Here is a 13,261-nt window from a genome sequence, read left to right on the forward strand (position 1 = left end):
AAGATCTGTGCCAAATTTGGCATGTGCTGAGATGGCTGTGTGCAACACCTGCCCAGCTCAGAACCACCCACATTTATTGCTCCATGGTGCAATAAATGTGAGTTGTCTTGCACATTGGGCATGTCGTGAACTATCACACGACCACATGATAACACTCACCACATGATCAACTCTGAGTTGATCTATTCCATTTATGTTCTTAAAACTTCATTTTGGTAGTTGTTCCTCAAAGCAGAACCAGAGCAGAATTTTCTTCTCTTTTTGTAAACCGTATCACTCCCTTTTGAATAGGTACCAACAATGCCAACACAATCAAAGATAAGGATAGAGCCTAAAAGACATATGATTGCATCCTGATGTATAAATGATCCTTGTTATTAATGAGAGTTTAGGTGAGACAGATTTAGAATCAAACACTTCTTGCTTAGGAATGGATGAAATCTACCTGTGCAAAACAAGAAGGAATAACACAACCTCATAATCATTGGCCAGCAGATGTAATTCTCTCTCTCTGTCTATAAAGCATTAGATATTATGCTACTGTATATGTCACTTTCCAGGGTAGAAGTATGCTCTTTTTCACTATTAAAAAGATCTCCAAAGAATCCTTTCACTGGAATGGCATGAACTCTTTGGACTAGAGCTGATTCTAATATAGCCATAGAGATAAAAAAAGACTAGAATAACAAACACAGCCCACATTTCTGATACCAAAATGGAAAGCTGCAGCTAGCCATGGCTCTCTATGGACACAAATAAGGATATTGCTCTGCCCCTATACTGAAAGTCCTGCTTGCTTGGCATGGCATTTGGGGTGGCAGCCACTTTGATATACAGTAATACAGATAAAGACTGCACTGGGCCTGGCATCCCTTCATTATACCTTGAAGTGATGTTCTGCAGTTCATGAGGACTAACACATACATAGGTAATTCATGAGGGTCTTGGGGACAATAACATGATATGATTCTACCTTGCAAATGATGGCCTATATTGTATTAACCAGTGTTTGGACACTTCTGAAAGCCACATAAAAACAAAGTTTTAGGATCATTTGATACAAGTCCCCGAACCTCACAGTGTTATTTTTCCCCCAGTCACTCTTCAGTAAGATCAGCATTAAAATGATTTTTCAGAGGCCAGAATGAAAAAGCATTGTTACATTTCCTGGATGTATGATAGTGGGCCCAAGGCATTTTGGTGCCTGAGGCCATGTATCCTAAAGGTGCCTCTGAAATCTTCCGCCTGAGGCTGGCTGCCTCACTTCCCCCTGGTTGGATCAACCCTGGATGGCATATGCGTCAGTTCCCAGTGGGCTGGGACTCCATCTCCATCTTCCCATGGAGCGTTTGGGAAAAAATTGCAGCATGGTAGGAAAAGAAGGGTACTGACATGATTGCATTCTGAAAGGGCTCTGCCCTTAAGGTCCATTTTACCTGCTATCTTTCTGATTCTGGTGAGGGGGAACAGTGGAAGGGGTCCTCCGTCCCCTCCCTGTCCTCAGCCCCCCCACCCCCGCACAGCATTCAGTATCTTGTTTGGTCCTATTTCAATGCAAAACTAAAAACATTACAGGTTTCAAAATACATTAACTATAATCAGCGCACACAGAAATCTCTAGGAGATAGTTATTATAGGCTTTATGAGGTGGTTCCCCTGCTCGGGAACATTGGCTATGGGCTTAAAGGTTAATCTGCCAGCCAGGCTTTGAATCCTCATGTCCAATGTCATCGTTAAGAGCATTATGATGGTGGGGCTGGATGCAGAAATGATGTAGGCAATGAATGTCCTTGGAATGTCCATCCAATCTTCAGACCTATTTCTAGGAGTTAACTGTTCAAATGGACGACTGCCTAATGTCATGGTCTGACTCTAATGTGAGATGCAGTTTCTGCCCCTGTCTTGGCTTCCTTTATGGTCTGGAGAAATGGATTGCCCCATTTTGCCCATGTAAATTTTCCTCTTTACTCATGGCTCGGGGTTGTGAGGATCAAGATAAATGAGATGTTCTTGCGATGGGTTTTATACTCAGAGAGTAATTGGGGCATAAGAACCAGATGGAATTGCCATCTGCCAATCACTCTCCCTTCTTTTCAGTGAAAAAAGACTTTCCTCACTTTTGTCCATTGTTTGCGACTAAAGGAAACAGAGAGACTCCACCCAAACTATGTACTTCCTGTCTCCACCTAGCCTCTTACTCCTGGTGTCCTGCCATGAGAATTTCAGTCCTGACTTACAGCACCACCTGCTGCTGCAGTTTTGCACAAGACAAAAAGCAAAATACCCGGGAATGCTGCATTCCCTGAAGCATACAAAAGAAGTGCCTTATCTCTCCACTAGAGACCTAAATCCCTCAGGGGCTATAATTCCCAGGATTCCTTGGAGGAAGTCATCACACTTATAGTAAATGGGTAGAAAACTGATACAATTTTGTAGTGTAGATGGCAGAGGGGTCCTGAAGAAAAACAATACTGTGAATTCTTCACTATATTGTGTGATGTCTCAGCAATATTCTTGTCAGCAATATTCTTGTCGGACAACATTTTAAAATGTTATTCCCATTAAACACTTATCTCTAGCAAGTTGTACTTGCAGCTGAGTTGGCACTTCCTGCCTCCACAGCGAATTGATACCTGGTCGCACCTACCCCAGCATATCTTCAAATATTGTCAGTCCTGATCTGCTGTCCTGGCCCAACTTTAACATGGTGCTCTGGTTCCTGTCTGAGTGACACACCTACAATGGGACTTGCTTCCTCCCGTGCTATAAGGATTCTCTGTGTGCCATCTACGTACTGGGATTTTTCTGAGAGCAGCACCCTGACAGACCACAACCCCTCCCCCCCAAGCCATGCGTCTAGCAAGGAGCTAGTCATAAAAAAGCAGATACTTGTGTAAATTGTAGCAACATCTGTGCCAAAAGATTAACAACTGAGAAATACTTTGGGTTGGAGGAGGCTTATCTGCCCCTCATTTTTGTCTTCAAAATCTAGGCGATTTTGACAGAGTTGCAAGCACTGTATGTTAAAATATCAAGACTGGGTTTCTAGAACTTTCTGGAGTAGTTCAAAATTTAGCCTTTCCACCCTCCCAAACGTCAACTATCCCAATTGTTTCCCCATATATGCAATAATGGGATGGGATGATGAGGAAGGTTTCCATTCCCCCAGGAGGAAAATTTTGATTTTTTTCCATGGTGTGATAGGAACTTGCAAGTATGGGTGGTGTATGTATGTGTGTTACAGCTATGAATTCAAAGTATTGTCTAATAAACATGCTACAAGTGCATGGGAAAAGGCCTGTGTGTGCGTGCATGTGTGAATGTATGTGTGCACGCACATATGTGTAGGCAACGAGCAAAGAGGAAGTCAATGAATGAAGAATGGTCTGAACTATCCAGTACGTTCACATCATCATTATTCCAGACATGGCTCACTGCTGGCTGTTTCCAGTGCAAAGAGGATTGTACAAGGCACGCTTCAATCTCCCTACCCTTGCTGGCCCTGTCCCCTGCCCATGGTAGAAAGACTTGTGAGTGGCAGTCTGGTGCTGCTGTACAGGGGTTGGTAGGTGGGAGGCTCAAGAAAATAGCGGTGCAGGGAAAAGACAAGTGACTTTCCATACCCTGAACTTGATAGCCCTTGGCTCCCCCGCTGACAGTGGGCAATGCAGGAGCAGGCAGGATCAGGCCATGTGACTACATCTCCTCATCCTCACTCGCCTTGCTCCAGCGGTGGCAACAGTTGGCAGTGATGCCCAGCAAAAAGTTGGTGGCAACCGAAGCAATGGAGACCACAAAGCCCACAAAGGCAATGAAAAGGTAATCATCCAGTGTTAAGGTCAGGTGGCAGGCCTTGAAGCTCTCCTCTGTCAAGGAGAACAAAGGGGCTCCCTCCACTTCCGGTGGCTCCCGACACTCGGCCAACTGAGTATCTGCAACAAGAACCAGTTGGGATCACAATGTAAGTGTACAGATTACACACAGCAAACTTTTGAAAGAAGGGAGAATTCCTGTCCCTCCCCAGTCCTCTCAGACTTCATCAGGAATGCTGGAGTGGAGTGGATACTACAAATGAAGCAAAGGCAAAACAAAACAAAAAACTATTTCCATTCATTTTATAACATTTTCATGACACATGGTGACCACCAATTGTTTTAGTTATAGGCTATGGCAGGGGTGCCCAAACCCTGGCCCTGGGGCCACTTGCAGCCCTCGAGGACTCCCAATAAGGCCCTCTGAGAGCCCCCAGTCTCCAATGAGCTCTTGCCCTCCAGAGACTTGCTGGAGCCTGTGCTGGCCCAACGCAACTGCTCTCAGCGTGACGGCCAACTGTTCGACCTCTCATGCGAGCTGTGGGACAAGGGCTCCCTCCACTGCTTGCTGTTTCATGTCTGTGATGCAGCAGTGGCAGCAAAGGAAAGGCCAGTCTTGCTTTGCGCAAGGCCTTTTATAGGACACAGGCTATTGCAAGACCTTCATTCATTCATATAAGTTCCATCTCTAATGTATTAATTTATGTAAATTTATTCAAATTTGAAATGTAAATCAATTCTTTTATTTTCCTGGCTCCTGACACAGTGTCAGATAGATGATGTGGCCCTCCTGCCAAAAAGTTTGAACACCCCTGGGCTATGGGACATGCAAGCAATAATCAGATGTGGGTCCTTAATGTCTGGAAATGAGCATATTTAATACAGGCAAGCAGACACTTTTGTCTTCTAGTAGGCTCATTTCTATAATTTCTCTTAGGTTGCTCATTATGTCTGCAACAGCCACACTGTACTCTACACTGAAATCACTTCCACTCCTCCTTGACTAGGGTTATTATCACTGTCAACCAGCAAAACGTCTTTCCGGTCTTTACATTTGCCTTCAAAAGTGCATTCCACAGTTGGAGAACTGAGGCCAAGATACAGTGGTTTGTCTGCTATTACTTCAACAGACATAGACATTGCAGATCCCTTTCTAACTTTCTATCTACTGGACCAGTCTGCTCATTCAGTGGTTCCTCCAGACCCACTTCTTCAATACCAGAGATCTTTTGTGGGAAAGGCACCACTAGAATCTTTTTTTTTTTTTTTTAAGGAAGGCTCTTCCTGAATGACCCCAGGCTCACTTTAACGACTCTTTCATTGTCATTTTTCTTTTCTGTTCCATCTCCATTACTGATCATCCATCTCTGACTGCTGCCCAATTGCCTTTCTTAATTGCAATATAGACTATAGCAGGGGTGTCCAAACTTTTTGGCAGGAGGGCCACATCATCTCTCTGACACTGTGTTGGGAGCCGGGGGGGGGGGGAAAGAATTAATTTACATTTCAAATTTGAATAAATTTACATACATTAATATATTAGAGATGGAACTTCTATGACTGAATGAAGGTCTTGCAATAGCTCAAGGTCTACAAAAGGCCTTGCACAAAGCAAGGTCCGTCTTTCCTTTGCTGCCACTGCTGCATCACAAATGTGAAACAGCAAGTAGTGGAGGGAGCCCTTCATCCCACAGCTCATGTGAAAGGTTGAACAGTCACCCTCGTGCTAAGAGCACTTGTGTCGGGCAAGCATGGGCTCCAGCAAGTCTCCAGAGGGCCAGAGTCTCATTGGAGACTGGGGCTTCCCGCGGGCTGCATTGGGAGTCCCTGAGGGCCGCAAGTGGCCCCTGGGCCGGGGTTTGAGCACCCCTGGACTATAGGAAGGAGCCAATTCATACATGCAGAGAAGGATTAAAAGTGAATATTCTCACTGATATAGTAACTTTTGCATTCACACCTACAACCCTCATCTGTAGTTCAAAGTACCTGCAGTCCAGGAAAAGCTGTATCAGGCAATGGCTTCAATGTGTTAATGTACTGCTTCCAAGTATACCCTGTGATCTGTACAGAGCCCACCACATGGTAAAAATTGTTAGTATTACATAGAAACAATACTAATGGGAACTCACTGGTAAGTTTTATCTTGGTATCCCAGCAAAATGGAGGCAGATCTACAAGACAGATAATCTGGTTGTATGGTCATGGTGCATTTTAATTAGAAGGTATCAGTGACTAGACACAACTCTGTGGTGCAAGTGTTTGGAGAAGGGCACCAAATCACCAAATCAAATCTAAAAGTCTTACATTTCAGCTGAGAAAATGCAGCCAAAACTGGAGATGGATGGTATCCTTCCCCTTCATTGTCTGCAATGCATCAATCAAAGAGATGTTTGGAAAATATACACAGAATCAGTACTCTAAGGATGCTCTAAGGAGATGAGGGTGATTGTTATAGCAGGACTGCCTTCTGCTGGCTCCACACAAGCAGGATTTCCTGTCCCCAGGCCTTTAGTTTGCTGCTTGTGAGATAAGCAAGAAGGTCAGGAAAGAACAAATGTCAAAAAAAATCAATAGAGAGTAAGAGGGGGATGCTGATTTATGATTCCCTACACAGGCTGGGGATCTGTCACTACAAGGACACAGAGCTGAGTAGCATGACAGCACCTCACCAGTCCAGCTTGTACAGGCACACCGCATTTTCACCCAGCTCTGACAGCGAATGGGATAAGAAGCTCTTGAGTGGTGTCACAGGATCATTTGCAGTGTGATGATGTAGCTAAAAATTCTCTGTGTGGCACCTGATGGTTCACAGTAGCTGCTTAAAATGTGATGAAATGAGCATGACCACCACCATTTCCCCCCAGGGGTTTTTCAAATGGCTAGTTATCCCTTAAAAACTCACTATCAGGTGGCAGCTTTAACTGCCGAAAGGGACAATTGTCTGTAACCTCCAGCCCCATGCTGAAGTGACCATTACTATGTTCTTGGAGATCTGCAGATGTGAAGTATCAGCGTGACCAGAGGTTAAGGATGACTGGCTCTCCATGTGGCTAGAGTTGCCACATGGTTTTACAACACCACTCCTGTTTCTTTGAAACCACCCTCATTCTGTTCTGCCACTTGCTTCAACCCTGTTCAGCAGATGTTCCTTCTCTCCCGCATGCTCTTTCACATCCATTCAGTTATTCCACTCCTGGGTTCTAGATGATCTTGTCAACACCCTGGAGATTGTCCTTATCCTGACCTGCACTTCGAGAAAAGCACTTCTTATGGCAGTTTAGAAAGACCAATCAAAAAGGAAGAAAGTGAATGACACGTGGCTTTAACCAAGTGTAACATATTCTCAATCTCATTTTTTAAAATTAGATAGTTGCAACTAGAGATGAAGTATGTACTGAAATCTGATGATTTTCTTTGACTGTGTGCTTGTTGAGACTACAGAAAGTCACCCCCTGTGAGCATTGCTCGGTTTCACCTACCTGACATGCATCTCTGGATCCTGTTTCTCAACCATTTCAGCAGTGGCTCCATGGTGCAGCCACACACCCAGGGATTACCTCCAATCTGAAGAGTCACCAGACCTGTGAGACCCTCCAGGGCTTCAAGGCTGAGGAAAGTCAGGCCCCCATAGCTGAGATCCAGGTCACGTAGCTGGGCCAAGCCTCGGAAAGCTTGAGGGTGCACCTTTCTCAGCCAGGGGTTGTGGCTCAAGTCAATCTGCACCAGACTGTAGGCTTCATGGAACATATCCGCAACTACTTGAGTCAAGTTGTTGTAGCTCAAGTCCAAGTGGGACAGGCGCTTGGATGTCAAAAAGAGTCCAGCAGGTAACTCAATGAGGGAGTTGTTCCTTAAGTCTAACACCCTCAGCTCAGAATAGCAGGTCAGGTATCCAGGAGGGATGGCTGTGATGCGGTTGTGTGCTAAGCTTAGGTTTCTCGTGTCCAGGGGAAGATCTGGTGGCACTGAAAAGAGCCGAAGCCCACTGCAATCCACTACTTGGCTGCGACACGTGCACAGGACAGGGCAGCCTGTGACGGCACCGGCAAAAACCACCAGCACTGCTACAAGGAAGGGGCTCAGTATCATGGCAGGGTAGCAATGGGGTGCAAACTGCTCTCCTCCCAGTGGGACACAGTCTACACTCATTTTAGCCAGCCTGAAGCTACATGGCACAGGGAGGACAAGACTTCCGGAGAGCTTGGCAAATGGGAATCACGAATGCAGAAAGCCTGCTACATTCTGGCTAGGAGGAAGGAAGGACCTAGAACTCCAGTTTGTCCTGATCTTGAGGCACCTGTAGAAGAAGGCTGGACCATAACAGAACTCTGAAAGGGTCAGAAGCTGCAGGTCTTTAGTCATCTGTTTAGCTGCCTGTATAACTTTTCCCCTGGAGGAGGGTGAAGTAGAAGAGAAAGATCTACCTGCATCTGCATGCATGTAACTGTCTTGGCCCACTGAGATACTGAAAAAGGAATTGTCAAAAGAAAAATACATAAATAAAGATGGAGGCTTTTGTCCAGGGTTTGTTAATACTTAGATCTCCTGCCTTTGAGTTAAGAGACAAAGTGTTCCTGTTTTTTCTTTTAAAGCTTGTGTTGTCTGTTAGAGGCATTGGCCTGCTCATGCCTCTCACAGAGGTTCTTGTCACACTAGCAAAATATAATCAGGCCGATACATTTTGCTGGCCAATAAATCCACCTAGAGTTCTGGAGAACCGAAAGGATCTTCTTGTGGAATTAGTGAGGTGCCTTTAGAAAGGAGTGTTGAATCTGAAACATAAGTTTGCAGGGTTCTGTGACCCCCCCTCTTTCCCAGCAAGTTGCGTCTTGACAATGTACTGCTGAGCTGGAGTAGCTGAGGCCCTGTTAGGAAGGTCAGGAGGAACTAAGGCTCCCGAGGAATGTAGGAGTCCATGGTATCTGTTGTCTGGGAGAAAGATTAGCAGTCATCACTCAGTTGAAGAGAATGTTCTGTACTTTGGAACTGTCAAAGGGTCACTGAGTCCTGCAGAATTGGATCCATGGAACTGTGGTGTTCCTTTGAACTGCTGACTTGGAAGCCATATATGGGAAAGAATGATAATGTCTACAGGATACCAGTGCAACCAAAGGGCTTGGAATTCATAGACAAGAGGTGTGATGTTAAAGAGGTTTCCTTTAAACCTGATCTTCTTTCCTAGCAGGCAGCAACAGGTTTCCTACTGGGTAACCTGCCCAAAAAATGTAACAGGAATCAAAAACTCAGCAAATATATCATTGATCAGCTCTCTTTCATGTTTGCCCAAACCCTGCTGGAATGAGTTTCCCCCCCATTGTCCTATTCTTTGTGCATTCAACCTGACATCATTCTATAGTCTAGTTCATCTTCAGCTTCCTTTGCATTCTTTGTAAACCACACCGGAAGTCCCTCATTTCTGATCTGGAACCGAACCCCTTAACTATATCATCATTCTGGGTTCTCTGCACAGTTGTGCTCATGTACTGCTTCCTTCGCAGTCATGAACCTACATGCAGAGAAGAAATGAAAAAGTGACCTTGGGCAATGTCCATTGGACCAAGGTCTGAATTTATGATAATGATCTAAGGGGCAAATTAAGTACCAACTTCAGCATTCAGCTAGCGAAAGGAAAGGCCTCGCAGATTTCACTTCTGCATCTAACTCCTACTTTTCTAGCCATGGTGTCCAATGCAGCTTTGCCAACATGCCTCAGCCAGAATGACCTACATTAGCTCTGACTATTCCAGGCCCAACGGAAGGGCACCGCCCAGCCGTAACAGCCTGCTCAAGCACCTCTGGTCTTCTTCCAGCACCTGTAGTTGTAAAGCAGTTTGGGGCCTTCACCCAAACACGAAACTTAGGTTTTATTCTGCTGGAGAGTTAGCCCTGTGTTTTGGAATTGCTCCTATAGCCCTCGCCATTACTGCTGAGCTCTAAGGATGCACATTTTGGACCTTAAACCCATTTCCACGCCTGCCTTTTTCTGCAGATGTCCTTCTCCTTCCGTTGCTTTCTCCTTCCTGCATAACCCTTGCCTCTCACAGGGTCGCACGCTTCTTCTCTCTCTTTTGCTTTGTCTCCTGTTATCCCTGAACAACCAGCAAGCAAAAGCTCTGCTCCAGATGCCCTGGAGAGGTCACATCCTACATGCCCTTACCACTCACCCTCTCCATGTCCTTGCACCAGCTGCCCTCTCTTCTGACACCAGAGCACACCCATCCTTCAAATGCATTGTCCATCCTCATCCACTAGACACACCCTGCATGCAAGACACAGCACACCAAAATTGTACTTTTCTCAGAGACACACAGCAAGCAGGCATCCCCTCTTCATTTCTCCCCGTTATATTATGTCTTTTTTTTCCTGTTCAAAGGAGATACTTACTCTGAGCAGTGGATTTTTGTAGCTCAGCTCTGGTGCTGACTTAATCCATTAGGAGTTCCTCTTCTTCATGACAGTGACTGTTCCTTCCGCTTCCACGGTGCCTCTCGCCTTCTCTTCATCTGCACCTACAGAAGGCAGAGAAACTGAGGGAATTTCAGACCCTTGCCAAATTGCAGCTGCTGTTTTGTGTGTGTGTGTGTGTGTGTGTGTGTGTCATTTCAGCCAGGTCTTTCCCCACCTCCTGGCCCCTTCTCTTCCTCCTCCTCTTCCCTCCTCTCCCTTTTTCCTTGAGGGCCAGGTACTGACGTTTCACTGTCTCTTAGCAACTGCCTCCTCATCTCTGAGCAACAGGAGAGCTGGCTGCAGACCCCACTGAGTGGAGGGAAAAAAAGGATGAAGCAAATGATGGCATAAAAAAAGCCCACCCACGGGATCCCAGAGATAGTGAGGACACACATCCTGGGGGAGGGGGGAAGCAGGCAGACAGGGGGGCGTCTGGAGATCTGAGAGACAGGCATGGGCAGAAAGGATGAGGCAAACAGGGACACACACACACAAATGGAAAAAAATAGATTCGAAACAAATAAGATATGTCAGAGAGGCAGCTTCTTTTTGCTGCTGGCGATTCTCAGTAGGAGGTACAAATCTATGGCCAGGAGGAAATCCCTTGCATCTTACTACAAATGACAGCCTTAACAGGGTACAGCCTTGGCTAGAGAGCAGCTCCTCCCCTTGCCAGGAGCCTGAGAGAGCAGACGCACTGCCCAACAGCCATCTTGGTGCCCTTTTCTCCTCTCCAGTCTCTTGGTGGCCTGCCACAGGGAGCTTTTGATTAGTTATTTATCATCTCCCACTTGGGGGTTATTTTTCTTCTTTCCCTGTGGGGGGATTGGCACCTATTAGGGATTGTTTCATGTCTATTTTCTCATTCCTGTCTTGCTGGCATCTGGTGGAGAGACAGATGGTGCAAACACCCAGGAGAGAGGTTGGCTTTTGTGGTTTACGTATGGAGCTCTCCCTGGAGTAGATATTAATTGGATCTCATGTCACAATCCCACTAGGCTGTAAAGGAATCTCCCGCATGAAATGGACTTCAGAAATGCAGATGTACCATTTGACAGATAACCTTCAACGGGCACAGTAGTAGGTAAATGGCTCCAGACTTCCTCCTTCAGTTGCACAACTTTCTGCTTGTGCTAATTTCAAAATCTCACTAGGTAAAAAGACTTGAGCTAAGCCTGCTAGATGTTCCCAGATATCCCTGATAGCTTTTTCCACTCGTCTGGCCTGCAGTGAGTGAGAACTATACCCTTAAAAAATTATAACCAGGGTATTTGTGCTACATAAGAAGAGCCCTGCTGAATCCAGCCAATGGTCCAGCAAGTCCCATATGCTGTTCTTACAGTGGCCACACGATGTCTTTACACATAGCTCCATGGATACATGTACAGTATCTGACCTGAAATACACTTCTCTTCTTGTTTCTACCTAGCATTCTACCTAGCACCATTCTACCTAGCAGGCTGTTTTATAAAATGACTAGTTTGGGCATACAGCAAGACATTTGTCTGTGGATAAAGGACTTTTTGACAAATAGGCCACAGTCAATTAGGATGGGCTCTTATCATTCTTCCACTCTGATATTAAATACAGGAGCTCCCCAAGGCTCTGTGCTGAACCCCTTCCTCTATTCCCTGTATACACATGATTGTACCCCATCACATAACACCAATGAAATTATAAAATTTGCAGACGATACTACAGTGGTGGGGCTTGTTAGTGGGAATGATGAGTCTGCTTATAGCAGGGGTGTCCAAAGTTTTTGGCAGGAGGGCCACATTATCTCTCTGACACTGTGCCAGGGGGCAGGGAAAAAAAGAATTAATTTACATTTAAAATTTGAATAAATTTACATAAATTTACATAAATGAATATGTTAAAGATCAACTTATATGAATGAATGAAGGTCTTGCAATAGCTCAAGGCCTATAAAAGGCCTTGCACAAATCAAGGCCGGCCTTTCCTTTGCTGCCACTACTACATCATAGATGTGAAACAGCAAAGAGTGGAGGGAGCCCTCATCCCACAGCTCACATGAGAGGTCAAACAGTCACCCTCACGCTGAGAGCAGTTGCGTCAGGCCAGTGTGGGCTCCAGCAAGTGTCTGGAGGGCCAGAGGCTCATTGGAGACTGGGGGCTGCTTGAGGGCCGCATTGGGAGTCCTCGAGGGCCGCAAGTGGCCCCAGGGCCGGGGTTTGGGCACCCCTGGCTTATAGGAAGGAGGTACAGGAGTTGTTATTGTGGTGCAAAGAAAATAATCTCTCACTTAACATCAAAAAAACTAAAGAACTTATAATTGACTTCCAGAAAAAGGGATGTACACACACCATTATACATAAATGGTGAGGAGGTGGAGAGGGTTTCTAATTTCGAATTCCTAGGTATTTACATCACAGAGGACCTCTCATGGACTATTAACACCAGCATGTTGATAAAAAAGGCACAAAAGCGTATATATTTTCTGAGGAAGCTTGGGAAGTTAAATTTGTCACAGCAGCTGCTTGTGTCTTACTATCGTTCCACCATTGAGAGTGTCCTAACCTATGATATCTTGGTGTGGTACGGAAATTGCTCTGCAAGGGACAAAAAAGCTCTGCAAAGAATTATTAAGATTGTGCAGCACATCATCAACCTTCATCTACCAGCTTTGGAGGACATCTATACATCTCGCTGTCTGCAGAAGTCACATGGTATTCTGAGAGACCCCCTTCCATCCGGTTCATAAGTTCTTTGAACTGTTGCCTTCGGGTAGACGATACAGAACTATCAGAGCACGCACCACATGATTCCTGAACAGTTTTTATCCCACAGCCATAATTACGTTGAATAAGGTGATATAGTTGTTACCATGTTCCTGGGCATTATGGTCTGTTATACTGTTTTTATATTATGATGCATGTTGTATAGAATGTGTGGGTGAGTGTGTAGAGTGCGATTGTTGGAATTGTAGTATACATTTATGCTTGTATCTCAAAGGTGCATAAATTTCATTGTGCTGTAGCACA

General features: G+C 45.3%; 1 protein-coding gene across 1 annotated transcript; it reads right to left on the reverse strand.

The window, feature by feature from the left end:
- Positions 1-3,696: 3,696 nt before the first annotated feature.
- Positions 3,697-7,961, reverse strand: LRRC55 (leucine rich repeat containing 55). The gene is made up of 2 exons (XM_066611312.1): positions 7,292-7,961; positions 3,697-3,932 (listed from the first exon to the last, which is right to left on the reverse strand). Exons 1-2 carry the CDS (start codon positions 7,959-7,961, stop codon positions 3,697-3,699), a joined length of 906 nt encoding a protein of 301 aa, XP_066467409.1.
- Between the last annotated feature and the right edge of the window lie 5,300 nt (positions 7,962-13,261).

The sequence above is a fragment of the Tiliqua scincoides genome, chromosome 1 (assembly GCF_035046505.1).
Source record: "Tiliqua scincoides isolate rTilSci1 chromosome 1, rTilSci1.hap2, whole genome shotgun sequence".
Taxonomy (NCBI): Eukaryota; Metazoa; Chordata; class Lepidosauria; order Squamata; family Scincidae; genus Tiliqua; species Tiliqua scincoides.

Bases quoted from the DNA above. Each gene is read 5' to 3' on its own strand.
- LRRC55 (XM_066611312.1), bottom strand. From the start codon at position 7,961: ATGAGTGTAGACTGTGTCCCACTGGGAGGAGAGCAGTTTGCACCCCAT. The intron at 3,933-7,291 runs GTAGGTGAAACC...TTCTTGTTGCAG, and splicing joins GATCCAGAGATGCATGTCAG to ATACTCAGTTGGCCGAGTGT.